Source organism: Peromyscus leucopus, chromosome 3 (genome assembly GCF_004664715.2).
Source record: "Peromyscus leucopus breed LL Stock chromosome 3, UCI_PerLeu_2.1, whole genome shotgun sequence".
Taxonomy (NCBI): domain Eukaryota; kingdom Metazoa; phylum Chordata; class Mammalia; order Rodentia; family Cricetidae; genus Peromyscus; species Peromyscus leucopus.
Window position 1 is genome coordinate 145844700 of NC_051065.1, and position 16994 is coordinate 145861693.

The window sequence follows — 16994 nt, forward strand, 5'->3', positions numbered from 1 at the left end:
GAGCTGCAGCACACACACCCCCAGCCCTCAAAGTTTTGGGGGTTTGTTTTTGCTTTCCAGTCAAAGCCTTGCAGAAATGCATTTTACTTTTTACACACAGAAGAGCAACAAGCTCTCCGTTTCAAAGGTGGGAAAATCTCCCTGACCCTGAACTACCACCAGAACTGTATCTTAACTAAAGAAATTCAAGATTCATTTTTTTTTTTAAAAGGCCAGCCTCAGTATTTTTTGTATGATTTTGTATTTTGGAGGTCTGACTGCATGTCACCTGGCTTCTCCATGCTGTGGAAAAAGTCAGGCTGGTCCAGGGATATTTTCATTTTCCGTCAAGTGGTGGCATGCAGCTGTGGAAAGCAACATCCTGTCCCCAGATGAGACAATTTTATAAAAATTATATCCATCCGGGTAATTTCCTACCCCATCCACCCAAAAAAATACTTAGTCATGAATTAATTCGGGGAGCGGTTTGTTTCTTTGGGGTTTTGTTTTTGTGGAAAGTTTTTTGTTTTGTTTTTGAGACGGGGTCTCTCTATGTAGTCCAGTCTGGACTCTGAACTCAGTAGATTCTCCTGCCTCTACCTCCCAAGTGCTGGGATTCGTGGGCCAAATCCACTCCCGGCTAAATTTTAATAAGTACTATGTGTATGTTATGGTAGACTTCCAGGTCATAACCTTTTTAGGGAATCCCATGAAATTAGTAAGACTTTCTTCCAAGGGGAAAAAATGCTACACATGGTTTGTTTGTTTTTCTTTTTTCTTTTTTTTTTTTTTTTTTTTTTTTTTTTTGGTCCTGGAGGCCCATGAACCTGAGATCACGAATGGCCCCATATTGATTTGTTTCTCTTGGTTTCCAGGTTCCTGCTATGTCCTGGATTCCATGTTTCTGACATAAGTGACTTCCTGGAATCGGATGGGAGAATAATAGAGGGTATTTAAAAGTGATATTAGAAACCCTAAGTTTAGCTGGGCGTGGTGGTGCATGACTTTGATCCCAGAGGAGGAGGGGGGCCCAGGTGGATCTCTGAGTTCAAGGCCAGCCTAGTCTGTGTAGGACAACCAGAACTACTAAGTGAGACCCCACCTCAAAAATCAGTAAAAAAGGAAAAAGCTGAAATGACTTATGTAATGCCGTCTTGTTGATTCCGTTTGGGGTTTGCTTAGACAGTTCCCAGCCCTCCTCCACCCTCCTCCCCACATCAGTCACATCTGCTTAGCAACACATTTGAGATTTCCATGACTTTGACGATGGTCCAAATGTATTAGCCAAAATAATTGGCAAGCTATGTCTACAATACCTATTGTGCTCTGCTGTGAATGAACATTTCAAGGTTACTCTGACCATCATATAACTTTGATGTATTTTTGTGGGTTTTACCTTTTATAATGCTGTGTCCCTAAACTTAGACACCAAGAGACTTTCCAGAGGCTCAAGTCTGCTCTTGGTCTGGCCATCAATAAAAAAAAAGATTGAAAACTTTCAGTTGGCTTAATCGGCACGGTTGTCAATAACTATCTCATGTGTATCTTTACAAAAACAAAACAACAAAAAATAAATTGTAAGTTCAGGACTGGTTCTGTGGGAGCTGGGGAGATAGCTCAGTGGTTAAGAGCACCCGCTGCTCTTGCATCGGACTGGTTTGGTTCCCAGCACCCACATGGTGTCTCACAACTGTCTCTGATCTCCTAGGGCACCAGGTGGGTGCCTGCTGCACATACATACATGCAGGCAAGGATAGCCATACACATAAAACAAAATTTGAGACAAGGTTTCTCTGTGTAGCCGTGACTATCCTGGAACTTGCTTTGTAGACCAGGCTAGCCTGGAACTCACAGAGATTCACCTGCCTCTGCCTCCCAAGTGCTGGGATTAAAGGCGTGCACCAGCACCGCCCGGCTTCTTTTTTAAACTTGTAAAGACTGAGGATACTGCATGCTGAGTCCCCAGTATCAAAAAGAAGGGGGGGGGGTGGAACTCTGAACTCCAGGGATAATCCAGGGCTGTCTGAGCTGCAGAGGCTTCTCCCCACCGATCCTCATAGCTGCAAGGATGATTGGACACTAGCTTAATTTATCTAGTCCACACAAGGAATCCACCTTCAGAAGCTTCCAGGCAGGTTTTGCTCGGTGGCGATTCCTCTTCCTACCCCACGGAGCTTGGGAGACCCAGCTCACGCAGCCTTATCTCCTCCTCTCCCCTGGAAACTTCCAGAAAGGCAGGATGTCTTGTTGGACAGGGGTAGGACTGGGTCTCCAGAGAGTTAACAAGCCACCTGGTTGAATGACAGGAACAGACAAAACAGTCTAGCTTGGAAACTGCCCGTGTTAATTGGATTGTAAGGAAGGTTCTGTGATTTGGGGACTGACTGATGACTTGGATATGTGTCAACAGCCTGGGTGTTGAGTCCTTCTCGCTCAGTGCACACAATGAGCACTGTGCAGAGGGACAGAAGTGGCCTTCACAGGGACCCAATGCCCATCGGGGGTCCTGTGAACACTACTCACCCAGAGAAGGCTAGTGGCTGGCTTCCCACCTCCAGACAGCTCTCAGTATCAGAAGGCAGCCCCTATTCACTCACGCATGCCCCGGTTTGAACTGCCAGTATGTCCAGATCAGAAACAACACAGCCCTGTGTGGCTCACTGGAGCTGTCCTAGACTTGGGCTAAAAATACCAGAAAGTAAATTGAACCACTTTATTAAAGTCAAACAGATTTCTGCAGTATTCTAATTTCCATCTCTTTCCCACCTACAGTGCGTCTAGAGTGACGCGGTGGCTTTATTAAAGCCGAATGAAAAGATCGGCAAAGCCATGAGTAGTTGTGAGCTCACGAGTGGGTAACTTTTCCAGTGGGTAGAGGTCTAGGGATTGGGGTGCATGTCACTTCTAAGTGAGCCCTGGCAGAGGGCTGCACAGACACAACCACGTGGTTGCACCCCAGCTCTGATGGGTGTTTCCAATCCGGGGAACCGCCACTGCTGGTCCTAAAGAGGAATGTGCACCCCAGAAATGGGCCCTCCCCACTAAGGCAGCTTCCTACTGCCCCTTTGCAATTTGAGTACCACCACCTTTATGATGCCCCAAGCGTCCGTCTATTACCCTCACACTCAAACGTGGGTGGTGTATTGTGTTTGAGACTATGTGGCCCAGGCTGACCCAGAATGCTCTGTGTAGACACTACTGGCCTCAAGCTCCCAATAATTCCCCAAAGCTGGAATTGTGGGTGCTCCACACCTGGCAACACTCAGATGTTAATGACCAGCCCGGGACAGTCTTGTGTACTCTGCTTTCCACTAATCAAATTGTGACTCTGGGTCTAAGGCACGTAACCTTTACGCGACCCAGAAAACTTGTTGCGAGCAGAAATTAGATTATTTTCCAGTGCTGGGGATGGAGAGCCCTTAGCCCTTTGTAATGGGAAGCTGACATCATCCTCATGCCACAGTTGCCTCTAGGACCCCACAGTGTGTCTTCAGAGCTGGTGTTATTGCATTGCTCCAGATCGCGGGCAGAGGCTCCGGGTTGGAGCTCAGAAGTCAGCTTTCCAAGAGATAAGGACATGGACTGCCCTGGCAGCCCTGGCCCGTGGGGACAGTGGGCAGTGAGTGAGCAGCTGCAGGGGAAGGAAAGCTAAGCCTAGAAGAAGGGGCACCGCGTCACTCAGGGCTCTGCTTCCCAGAGCGCTGCTCGTGTGGACAGAGCTCAGAGGCCAGCGGCCAGGGGAAGGAAGCCCAGATTCTGCTTAGGCTGTCCATTGGCAGCTCACCTAGGAAGGCCAGGCTCAGGAGCACCTCAAGCCAGACACCACAGTTCTGGCACCGGGGAATGTAACTTCAGAGTCCCTGGATTCGGTTCCCAATGTGGGGGTAGAAGAGATACAGCTTGACAAAATGATGTCGAATGCGCACTTTGCAATCGGAATCGAGTTCAGTACTTTATTTGTGGTATTATCTCAGAGAAGTAACTCAGCTTCTGTGCCCCAGTTTTCCCATATCAAAAGAAGGGAAACGGAGTCTAGACACAGCTCCTTTGATAAAATGCTTACCTACCATGTGTGAACCCCTGGTTTCACTCCCCGACCCCACATAAACAGATCATACACAGCCTGACACCTTAGCATCTAGGCGGTGGAGTCAGGCTACTTAGTGGGCTAGCCTGGGCTGCATGAAATCCTGCTTCTCACACATACATAGAGAGGAAGTCAGTGTTGTCTACCCAAAGGCCCGCTGTGGAAATAGTTCAAGTGAACTGATTGCCTAGGGGTAGGGTGTAGGTGTGAGGGCAGATGTGTGGACGCTTGTCATGTAAAATTAAGAGACCTAAAATATGAAGAAGGGAGAGACTGTGCAAAGGTCAAGACATGATGGGTGAGACACAGAAATCTGGAAAACCTGCCTGCCTTAGCACTCACACTATGTCAGAATGGGAGAGGAGACTCAGCCGAGCAGTGCTCTCAGTGCCCTTGGCCAATGCCGCCACCGCGCATGCTCCGTGGCCCTCTTTGAAAGTTCACCTGCCACCTCCCGGGCCATCCACGCCAGCCCATCTCCACTTCTTCAGCAGGTGGGATGGGAGCTGCCAGTCCACCCAGTAAAATGTGGGGAAGCAGGAGTGTGTGCGCGCATCTAATCACCAGACACCTTAGTGAGCGAGCTGTGCACTGTGGAAAACGTGTGGTGGTCTGGAATCTAAAGCAAAACGTCCTCCAAACCCCGCCCCCATGTCACGTGATCTGGTTAAGGTCAGAATGTCTGCTTTCAGCAGAAAGGGGTGATTTGTGAGCTGGCCGGGGGATGCTGTGTGTCTAGTAAGCAGGCAGTGGAAATTTCAATCGAGATGTCTGGTTTTGAAAGAAAGAGGTCAGCCTGGGCCTCAAGCATGAAGGACAGACTCTGCTACTGAGTGACACCCAGCCCAAGGCTCTGGGTTTTAGATGCCGACTCCGTCTATAGAAGGGGGGGATTTCTTAATTCCTGAACTTGTCCAGACCGAGTCTCTGCCTCATTATTAGGACGATACCCTGAGAAAACGTTGATGTGGCCCTAGATTCTCTTCCACGCCCTAGAGAGGTAAACCCACACATATACACCCTCTCTACCAAGAATGAGATTTCTCTCTCATGGCCTGTGTCATGCAGGTGACAGAGAGAGCCCACAGCTGAGTCACCCTGAACTTGCTGTGGCGTGGGCAAGTTGCTTCAGCTCTCTGATTCTGTTTCCTCATTTCTGACTGACTGACTGACTGTGGAAGCCACCTAAGAGCGTTAGAACCCTAAATGGAGCTCCGGTCAGGTCAGTGTGCAGGCCAACAGTGTTCTCAGGGTGCCAGCCATACAGAAAAGCCTGAGAAGTCAAGGAAACAGATGCCTTCTTTAACGTGTGTATTTCACAATTGGATTTTTTTTAATGATGAATTATATGAATATCATAATTTTTTTTTTTTCAAAATTTGGCACCTGGGCCAGGTGCCACATGCCTGCAGTAGGATCAAGAGAGTTCAGGGTTTAATCCCAGTACTCAGGAGGCAGAGGCAGGTGGATCTCTGTGAGTTCCAGCCAGTCTGGTCTACAAAGCAAGTTCCAGGACAGCTAGAGATGTTACACAGAGAAACCTTGTCTCAAAAAACCAAAGGTTCAAGGTTCTTATCAACTACATAGTGAGATTAAGGCCAGCAAGGGCTACCTGAAAATTTGCCTCAAGAAAAAAAAAAAAGAACAAAAGTTAATAGCCGGGCCATTCTTGGGGAGCTGGTTTGTTAAAAGCACAGGCTTCTGTGAGGAGGTGGCAAATTAGTGTCTTCGCCTCCTTTTCCCGTTTGCATAATGGAGGCGGTAATGCAACACTTAATGCAAAGCTGTTCTCACTTTCCTGGCTCACAGGAAGAGCCCGGGGTAGGTTAGCTAGCCTGGATGTCCGCAGCCATCTCCGGAGTCACAGCACCGCTTGGCTTGCTGTAAATGTTTGGGGCCGAGAGCTGGTCCCAAACATTTCTGTTCAGCCAGTCTCCCTCCTCCACCTGTGGAATCACAGCACAGGGTGACTCAGAGCTGAAATCGGCTCCAGCCCCCTTCCAGGACATCCTCAGCTCTGTAGCAAGTTAGAGACCAGCCTGGGCTACGTGAGACCCTGCCTCAAACCAACAGAATGAATGAAATGGGGCGGGGGTGGGGGGGGCGCGGCAGATGAAAGAAGTAGTCTTACTTTACCCCACCCCAATTCTAAGACCTCTGCCCCTCCCCCTCCCCAAGAGAGGATTGAATACTCTCATCTAGAACCTTCTAGACAATATGGACCCCCCCCCACCCCCGGAAAAAAAAAAAAAAAAAAACAGATCCTAGAGCAGCGGTTCTCAACCTTCCCAGTGTTTCAAACCCTTTAATACAGCTCCTCATGTTGTGGTGACCAACCATAAAATTATTTTCGTTGATACTTCGTAACTGTAATTTTACTACTCCGTTTGCTTATTTGTTTGCTTTGGGTTTTCCAGACTGGATTTCTCTGTGTGGCCTGTCCTGGATCTCCCTCTGTAGACCAGGCTGGAACTCACAGAGATCCGCCTGCCTCTGCCTCCCCGAATGCTGGGATTGAAGGTGTGCGTCACCACCGTTCGGCGCGCTAGGCTAATTTTGCTACTGTTATGAATCATAATGTAAATATCTGTGTTTTCCAATGGTCTTTAGTTGATCCCTGTGAAGGGTCGGTGGACACCCCCGGGGGTCTTGACCCATAAGTTGAGAACCACTGTGCTAGAGGGTGTCAGACTAGAATCACCATTGCTTCTGTGCAGGCATCGGGGACAGAAAACCAGGGGTGCCTGGTGGAGCTTCCCTAAAGCACTTTTTCCAAGGAACACTTCCCCTCCGGCCTCAGCAGAGGGAAGAACAGTGAACTCAAGCTGACCTCTGCCCTCCCTCACCAAGCAGCTGGCACTTCATCTTCAAGCCTGGGCAAGAAGAAAAATCCTTGTCACTAAGGTTTAAGCTAGAGTATTTTTCCAAGTCTAGCCTGCCCAGGCCACCGATCCCTGACTTGGGGATTCCCAGTCCCACCGATCCCTGACTTGGGCAATTCTCAGAAGTATAGTTTTTAATCTCTATAACCTTGGTTCAATTTGAGTCCTTCCTGTTCTGGCTGTGTGGTTCTGAGTGTGTTGCTTACCATCTCGGAGGATCCCTAGTCATGTATAAAAGAAGGACGCTAGCAGAATAAACCACATCCCACCGTGCGTGGGTCCTCACAGATAGTAACTGCTGCTGTTATTGTCCGACTCTGTTTTGGCCATTGTGTATTTCACTATCTCCCGCCTCTGGCAGGAAAACCTGCCAGAAACTGAGTCAGTGCTAAAGCTAGAGAACCTGCAACCTGACTACAATCTCTGTGTGTTTTCTTGTGTAAAACGAAATCTCTTCACGAGTTTGGGATAGCATGAAGCCCGAGTCTGCTCTCACGCATGATAGCTGCGTGGCCTAGGAAAATCGGGAGGGGTTTTCGCTGCACGTCAGCCCTGGCTGGCCATGGGAGCCTCTTACACACCCCCTGAGTCACTGGGGGAGAGCTAAACGCACCTTTGGGAGCCAAATGCAGGTTCCAACTTGAGCCTTTTGCCTCAGCTTCCTGGCCTTGATCTTCAGTGTGGAGCTGCCCAGCCAGTGAGTCTGCCTCTCAGGCTTCCCACTCCCAGCCTGGCCTTCACGGGTACCAGCCAGCAGTCCAGGGGGACTTCTGTGCCTTTGGGGTTGGGTTGGTTAGCTTGCCAGAGCCTCACGCCCTGTGTCCATGTCCTGTGGGCAGACAGCCTTGCCCCTTTCAGCTGAGGCTCCCACAGACATGGAGCATGCGCCCAGGAGACACTACCCCCCTCTCGGTGTTTTTCAGCAAGGGTGTGAGGAACGCTCCTCTCTGGGCTCACAAGTCCAGAGAAAGCCATTTCCTGTCCACCCTTCTTGTGTAGTATTTAAACAAAAGCCCAGGGGAGTGATTATGATCGTGAAAGTATAATCCCCCAGGGCCTGTGCTCACACACAGGCTCCTGGGTAACAGCCCCCACCCCTGAGGAGTTGACCTCAGGTCTGGGAGGGAACAGTGAGTGGGTGTACTCTCTGACAGGTTCTGGGAACTCCCCCTTGAGGAGCGCTGGCCACCAACGGGGTCCCCGCGGGCTTGCTGTGGATATGAATGCTGCTCGCTTGGTAGAAGCTGAGAAAGCAGAAGTCTGAGGCTTGGCCCCGGGCCTGCTGGGCAGTCTTTCTGTTAAACTCAAGTTCGTCCCATGCTCTTTAAACTTTACCACAAGCTAATAGTTTGTGATCCTCAAGGAAGGGCAGCCATGGCGTGGACCTGGGTTTTGTTCATAACCGGGGAGAGGGGCCCTCTGTGTGAGGACCCCCACATCTAGCACTGCCCACACCCTTGCCCTTCAGCCAACGGGTCCAGTGTCAGGTGGGGGAGGGGGTCAAGGAGAGGATTAGAGGAGGCTGAAACTTGGGATCCTGATCCTGTGTTCTTGCTGGCATTGCCTGGCCCAGCCTCCTAACTGGTGACTCGGCCCATTCCAGGCTTGGCATTTGTTGGCTAGAGGAGGTTGCCATGGGGATGCGTGAGGCCCGGAGCCCACAGATCCCGGTGGCCTGACTTGCCTTTGGACACAAAGGGCCTTATCTCATCCTCAACAGCTTTCTTCAAGCTTGACGGATATTTTAGGGCCTGGAAACAGGGCTGATGGAGCGAACTGCATTCTAGTAATTTGGTCTGTCACTGACTTACGGGACAGTGTAAGCAGCTGTGCCTACAGGTGCCCATGCCACCGTGTTCAAAACAAAACACGAAGTGGAGCGATGGCGTCTGCTGAAAGACAGTTAAGAGCTGCTGTCTTGTCCTTTGAAATCCAGGGAGAGCCCCTCCCTCCCAGGAGAGACCATAGCCTGGGGGCTGAGCATACCTCTCCAGCCTCTCCTCGGCTCCCACCTCATGTCTGCCATTCCATCCAATTCCCCGGCTCTGGCAAGCGTTTTGTGGGTGTGGAGAAGGTAAATTTACCCATCTGCCTCCACCACCCAAGACACACAGTCTCAGAAAACAAAAACCCAGTGTCCCGGATGATCCCGCTTCTGCCCGCTGCCTTCTGGGATCACAGGAGGACATCCAAAGTCGGAGGAGTGTCAGTGACCGCCCGCTCATCGGTGTCTCTCTCAAGGTTTATTACTGTTACTGTTGCCTTCGTTACTGTTTTTTCCCTACAGAGTCTGGGTGGCCACGGCACCCTACAGTTTCCAGAGGGTTTTATGGATTTCTTTGACCTTACCTTCACCTTCAACCTATAAAAGTGAAACAGGATGGTGTGTGTGTGTGTGTGTGTGTGTGTGTGTGTGTGTGTGTGTGTGTGTGTGTTTTGCATGCCTGTAACTCCAGCAGCATTCAGGGGCCCGAGGCAGAGAGATTACCACAAGTTCGAGCCCAGCCTAGCTATGTATCACTGAGCTAGGGTAAGGTGAGGGGAAATGAAGGGAACTGAGGAAAGTGCTTTGTATCGGAGATTCCGGGCAGTGCCGGAATTACAGAGTCCTTCCCAACAGGGGTGTGCAGTCCCATCACCTGGCACCCACGTAGAGCCAGGGCAAACGCACGTTTAGAATTCCTCAGGTGATTCTGGGATCCTCCCCTTGTACAGCCAGGAACTGGTGGTGTAGCCATGCAGGTGACAGGTGGCAGCTACAAGGCTTCCTGCTTCTTGCTTGCTACATTTCTATTATGCCACCATCCTTTCCTAAAATAGCCATTGTTTTTTCCAGAAGGTCAACAGGAAGTAGGAAAGAAAACCCTCTCCTTTTCCCAGACCTCCTCCACTCCCCACAGCCCACCTCCATCCCTCCCAGCACGCAGATGAGGCTACCTCAAGTCCATGCAGAGTGGGCTGGAAGTGTAGCTGAGTTGGTCAGTAGAATGTTTTCCTAACATGCACAAAGCCGTGAGTTCAATCCCCAGTACCGCATAAACCAGGTTTGGTGGCACGTGCTTGCAGTCTTAGGACTGTCCAGGCTACATGTAAAGTTTATACCTGAAACCTTGTTTCAAAACCTCTCTGTTTTCTGGATTCTCTAACCCCAACTAGGAAAAACATGCAAAGAATTTTGTCCTTTAAAAAAAAAAAAAAATGTGGCCGGTCAGGCCACAGTACAGGAGATGGCCCAGTGCAGAACACTAGTACACCCAGTGTGTTTTGACGGGGATCTGTCCTAGAGGGTCGCATGCTGCCTCCCACCTGAGGGGCCGCCGGATGCAGCTTCTAGTCTCATCCATCTGCCCACAGACTTGAGTTTCTAACAATTCCCCTTCCCCCGGTGGGTGCATATCTCCACAGGATCTGGCTGAATCCAGTTTTGCAAGCTTGGCTAGGAATAACTGAGCAGCCCATTATTACACTTCTTTCTTTCTTTCTTTTTTTTAATAGTCCTTTGGAATTGGAGGTATTTCCATCGGCTGCGGTCATGTTTCAGGGTGAGACTGTCCCTGTAGTGAGATTTGCGATGTGACTCACTAAAACCCTGCTCTGCACTTCCTGTGGACCTGGGAAAACAGAAAATGAGCTGGGACGTGGCGCAATGGTGGACGGCTTGGGAGCCTGCCTCACAAGTTCCAGACCGGGTCCGGGTCAGGGAGAGAGGGCTGTTGTGATTCTGAAATTGGCCTAAGCCTTACATGATCACGTTGTCTGTGTGGTTCACCCAAAGCTGGAGTGGATGGCTAGATTTCTCGAAGGGCGGGGCCACAGAGAGGTTTGCTGAAGCTTGGCTTTTCAGAAGGCTTTATAGGAGCCAGGTGTGGCAATACGCGCCTGTAATCCAGCCCTTGGAAAACATGGGAGGTTCGAAAGTTTGAGATCCGCCCCAGCTGTGCACAGAGAGACCCTGTTGGAAGGCAGTAAAGACTCCATAAGGACTGGCCCCTCCTCTCATCCAGGCCCTTCCAAGGGAGGCAAGTGCCCCACCACTGAGCCACTCTGTTTTGATTTTGAGTCAGGGTTTACTGTGTAGCCCAGGCTGGCCTCAAAGATGTCCTGCCTCAGTCTCCCGCTGCTAGGATTATAGGTGTGACCCACCACACCTATGGGGTGGGGGGAGGGGGCAGGATCTCATTATGTAGCCCTGACCGGCCTGGAATTTACTATACAATAGTCACCGAGATCCTCCTGCCTCTGCCTCCTGAGTGCTGTGATTAAAGCCCATGCCACCTCAGCCGTGCCCCAGCCTCCTTCATGCTAAAATCCCAGGCAGGAGCCACTGTGCCCAGCTTCATCCGTTGTGAGATGTGGCCTAGGTGTCCAGGGTGGCATTTCGGGAGGAGGGACTTGGGTGAGCAGAGGCAGGTATGCTAGGTGCTGAGTTGGGAAACTTAGATTCCATCCAAGGAGGAGGAGCCTGGGTTCCTGGGCATCAGCGGCAGGTTGGGACACTTGAACAGTTAGTGACCTGTCCGTGAGGATTCAGGACTGCAGGGACAGTGTCGGGGCGCGAGGCTGAAGAAAGGGAGCTTAGGTTTCCATTCTGCTGTTGCTTTCTTTTTAGGGTTGAGAGACCTGCCGGTGTAGTATTGGCAGAGACAGAACACAGAGGCAGTAAAGAAGCTAATTAGCTGAGCAGTCCTTGAAGGAGACGGAAGCCTTGTGGGGGAGAGACAGACAGGCGGCAGCTGCTTTTTAGGACGGAAGCAGTTGCCAAGATAGGGTAGCCTCTGCTGGCTTCTAGTGTCACAGCAGACCTTACCGTGTTCCTGCTCCCACAGGATTCTTGTTTGTTTAGGGTTTGAGTTGGGGGAGGCTTTGTGAAACAAGTTTTTATGCTAGAGCCCAGGCTGTCCGGGAACTCACTCCTGTCTCCCTGCCCCAGCATCCTGTGTTCTGGGAGCAGAGGCGTGCATCACCATGCATTGCTGCTCACCAGTGCCGACTTGCTGCCGTTGGCGTCCTTTCTGATGCAGGATCTCACCTAGGACCCCACACAACAGTGGTGCTGTCCTAAACCGCTGCCTACGACAGGCTTCTGACTTTGCTCGTTCCTCACGATCCTGACTGGAGTTTTTGAAGATACCGGTCACCTAGCCCTGGGGAGCTGAAGTAGAAGGATGGAGGAGAGTTCAAGGCTGGCGTGGACTACATCACGAAACTTTGTCTCAGAAACCAAAACGGAAAGCATGGAGTCTGGGGAAGATGGTTCAGTGGGTTAAATGCTTTCCCAGGACACCTGAGGTCCTGAGTCCCCGTCCCCAGAACCCACATAAAGCCAGGCGTGGTGGCACTGGAGTTTGTAGGGACATAGAGAAGGGAGGCCCCAGCAGCTCTCCAGTGCTAGCCAAATAAGAGGCCCTGTCTTAGGGTGGAATGCGGTTGACCTCTGACCTCCACATGTGTGCTATAGTGTACATTAAAGAACACACATACATGTAGACAGAACTATAGTGTACATTAAAGAACACATACACGCATATACAGAGTTTAAAAAAAAAAGAAAAAAAAGAAGAAATTCTGGTCAAGGTTCTTTGTGGACTGTACACAGTGTAGATTTGTCTCGTTTTCCTTATGGCCCATCTTACAATACTAATTTTTTTTTTAAATCCATATGAGTGACAGAACAAAGCCAGGCCCCGTGAAACAATGGGAGAAACTCCTTTTTTCCTTCACTGTCACATGGATGGAACCGGCTGGGGCCAGATGGCAAAGGAGCTTTTCGAAGCAAAACCAGACTGTTTCCATTTGGCTTTTGTTGGAAACAAAAAAGGTAATAAGGCCAACTGCAGGCAGGCAGGCAGGGCCTCTGGCTGGGAATGCTGCCTCCGGACTGTCTTCGCTCTCCTCTCCAGCTGGTGGCCGGGCACGCCTCGGGCCCCGTTCTCAGGGCCCTGTCTGAGCATCCGCGTCAACCTGCCTGGGTCATGTGCGGACGGACACCAGAGTGGTGGCCTGGGCCATTCCGTAGCTGATGTGGCTGCCCAATGTCGGTTAGTTGACCTGGAAGGAAACTTTTATTAGTTATTTTTCTCGTGATAAAATGCCGACCGACCCACTCGAGAGGAAGGGTGGATTTTGGCTCCAGTTGAAGGACACAGCCCATCGAGGAAGAGAAGTCCTGGGGCCGAGCTTGGGCAGTCAATCTCTTTGCCTCACAGGTGCATATATACTGCCATTCCTTGCTCGCTGTCTCCAGGGTCTCCATTCCAGGAACTCCTATCCTACCCTTACCCAGGAGCTCTTTGCCCCCACCCCACCTCTGCAGATGCCACAATCCGAGGATGCCTTAAATACAGTGGTATTGCATGTACATGTAACCCACACATGTCCTAATTCTATATAAATGCTGTATCAGGAGCTATACAGTAGTGCTGAGGGAATAATGTCCAACAAAAAGCCTCTACATACACGTTCAGCACAGCAACACGAGAGGCCTAACTACCCACTGCACCCGAACCTGCAGAGGCAGCTCCTTCTCAGACAGTGTGGAGTCCCTTGGTATGTGATTGATAGGATGCTTTTTTAAAGGCCAGAGCTGCCTGGTTCTTTGCAGCTGGTCTCTTCTTATTTCGTTTCTAGTGGCTGGGGGGAAGAGCAAGGAAGGGGGCTATGGAAGTACCCCAACTTCTGCCACCAAAAGCAAGCACCTCTGGGAAGTATTCAGCTCCTTAAACAATACTGCCTGAGTAGCCAACTGTGAGCTATTCAGGTTTCCCAGCCCCACCACCCTAGCCGACCTAGCCCGTGGCTGTCTTTCCATTACGCAGACCAAGGCAGCTAATGACTTCCAAAGCATCCCCTGCAGCCACTTAGCACCAGGGATCAACAAACACCGTAGGAGGTACGTGCCTGGAACCCCAGCACTTGGAAGGCAGGAATAGGTTCAAGGCCAGCCTGGTCTACACAGCAAGTTTCTCGAAAACCTGGCTGCAACTTGTCTCACAACCCAACAAAAGCTGGGGGTGGTCGCGCACACCCTTGATCGCAGCCACCACCGAGGCAGAGGTCAGCCAGAGCGACATAGTGAGACCTTGTCTCAAAAAATAACGCAAACAAGCCAGGCGGTGGTGGCGCGCGCCTTCAATCCCAGCACTCGGGAGGCAGAGGCAGGCGGATCTCGGTGAGTCCCAGGACAGCCAGGGCTACACAGAGAAACCCTGTCTCAGGGAAAGCAACTAAGCAGACAAAAAGTTGGCAGCTAGCTCACAGCCCTCATCAAGTGTCCACCTACTGCTCCATCGTCCCTCAGCCTGCCTGTCATCTGCTTTCTTGACCTCCCTCCTCCCTGGTGACTTTTTCAACAAAGTACCCGGGGCTTGGTGACTTTTTCCAAGTCTCTGCAGCCGTCTGCATTTACTTCTTCACTGTGGTGTGGACATCCCCAGCGGTGCCACACACGGCTTGTGTGGCATTGTGGTGTGGACATCCCCAGCGGTGCCACACTCGACTTGTGTGGCACTGTGGTGCGGACAGCCCAGCGGTGCCACACTCAGCTTGGGGTGGAGCCCACAGGTAGAATCGACTTCTACCCTCAGCCACGGCCCCAGATGAGACCTGAGATGTCTCCTTCCTGCCAAGTGTCTGTTTGCTGACCCATATTTCTTTTTCCCACCCCTTTTCACCATAGAAGAAAGTTTCGTGGCCTGAGGTAGATAGGTATGTCAAATATGTGTGTGTGGATCATTTCTGATACTAAACCAGAGTCTAGCTCAGGGCCCCGCCCAGCCCATCCACCCCCGCCCCGATCCGGGTGCTCCCTGTGGTCGGGAGCACTCTGCTGGAGATGAGCTAGCCTCTGACCAGGCATGACTCTCCCTTCTCCAGCATGAAATCGTGCTCTGTTTGGACTCTGCCTAAAGAGACTCCCTTGCTGAGGAGAGAACCTGACCTGTGTCTTTGAACACATAGTTCTCAGGTTCATGCTAACCCTGTAATTCCTGCACCATGAACTTTTCCAGTGTGCAGCCAGGGACTCTCCAGGACCTTCTTACTGGTGTTCAGCAAAGTCTTCTCTAAGAGGAAGACTGAGCAGTGTGGGAAGATACCGGCTGGCCATCCACAGAACAGAGGGTGCTGGGTCATGCCACCTTGTGCTGAGAAGGCCTAGCTGCTTTCCTAAAGCCCGGTGAATACCTCCTCTTTTAGGAGCACGGGCTCTAATGTGAGCCCCTTTATTCTCTGGCCAAACTGGGGAGGCACAGGCAGGCCACAACCGCCTTCCTGTTTACAGGGAGAAGGCTGAAGCAGCAGGACTCGAAGCCAGGAAAGAGCCCATACTGTGGGAACTCAGTACATGATGGGCTTGAATCACCCTACACTTGTGTGGGTACAGGCGAGGTGGTTTCTATAGGCTGATGCCCTGGGTGGTCCTACCCACTGTCACCACGTATCCTGGGCACTCGATGCGCAGAATCCGATTTATTGCATGGGTAAATTCAGGGGGAAAGGATGGGAAGGGGGTGATGTCCACACCGCAGATTCTCACAGCTCCTACCTAGGGCAGACAATCAAGATCCCAAAAAAGCAAGGTGGTGGTATTGGTATAAATAAGTACCTCTGTTAGGATGGGCAGATGAGCAAACTCAGGTCTGTCTCCCTCATCCAGCCGGCCACTACACTGGAGGACTGTGAGTCTCTCCCGCAGCAGGCCCTGGTACCAGGGATGAGAGGTCAGCTGGTGCTGGGGAGTGAGGGGTGAAGAGACTTGGCAAAGGCCTCCCCAACAGCATCTGCTTCCACAATGCCAGGAACAGGGGTGGACGGGCTGGGGAATAAAGGGCTGATGTGGGTAAGCGAGGAGTAGTCCTGATAGGTCATGTGCTGAGCACTTCGCAGCTGCCCCCGACCCCCATGCATGTGTTTAGCATTGCTCAAGGTAAAAGTCACAAATCTGTGCTTGGCGTGGTAGTATACACCTGCTCTTCCATGAGGCTGAGGCAGGGCGATCACTTGAGCCCAGAAGTTCAAGACTTGCCTGGACAACGCAGCATGACAATTAAAAATATCATTAAACATCCTATTAAGCACTCCAGATACTCACTCACCCTGCTTAGCACTTCCTCCCCCTACCTGGAGCTCATCACTCAGTTTACATTCATTGCTTCTTTTTTTTTTTTTTCCTTTATCACTTCTATGACATAGATTTTTATATGTGTGCAGCTTAAACAGCATACCGGTATTTAACTATATAGAATCCTAGTTTATGAGTTCAGTGGCTCCTGCTTTTGTTAAACATTGTAAGATATGCTGTAGCTTGTAGCCATTATGATGTATCTTCACTGCTGTATGGTATTCTGTACCCGCCTACTGTATTACTTCTGGTAGGGTATTGTTTCGTTTTGTTTTGTTTTTCTTTTGGGGGGGTGGGGTGCAGAGGGTTTGAAATAGGGTTTCTCTCTGTGTGTAACCCTTGTCCTGGAACTCACTCTGTAGACCAGGCTGGCCTCTAACTCAGAGATCCGCCTGCCTCTGCCTCTCTGAGTGCTGGGATTAATAAATGTGTGGCACCATCACCCTTGGTAGGGAATTGTTAATCCAAGTTTACTGATCATTTTGGCACAGGGGTTGATCACACACTTCCCATCGCCTTCTGCTACTGCCAGATGCTCTTGGAGGGCAGAAGGAAAGGATGGTGCCAGAGTCCTTTGCGAGTCTCTTCAGCGTGTGTTGGCTGTGTTACCCCAGGCAGTCAGGACTAATGCCCGTCAATGCATTGTGTGTCTTGCAGCTTGCCGGAATTGCGGTGCTCGCCATTGGACTATGGCTCCGATTCGACTCTCAGACCAAGAGCATCTTTGAGCAAGAGTCTAATCATTCCAGTTTCTACACAGGTGAGCACGGGGAGTTGGCACTTCAGCTCTGGAGACTCCGAGCTGGCCTGGGGACTTGGGCCTGGGAGAGGCTGGCTGAGTGAGCCAGCCCCGTCCCTTTCAAGTGAGGTGGCTTTGTGAGGGTGTATAGCTGTGTCCGTGCGTCTGCGTCTGACTGATGTGGTTTCC

The 16994-nt window shown here is 50.9% G+C and overlaps 1 protein-coding gene across 1 annotated transcript in view; it reads left to right on the top strand.

Annotated features, from left to right (window-relative positions):
• Cd9 (CD9 molecule) overlaps nucleotides 1-16994 on the top strand; it is a 33861-nt gene that overhangs the window by 5334 nt on the left and 11533 nt on the right. Inside the window, exon 2 of the mRNA XM_028892317.2 lies at nucleotides 16724-16826. Within this exon, the coding sequence (XP_028748150.1) occupies nucleotides 16724-16826 (103 nt within the window). The remainder of the gene's footprint in view (nucleotides 1-16723; nucleotides 16827-16994) is intronic.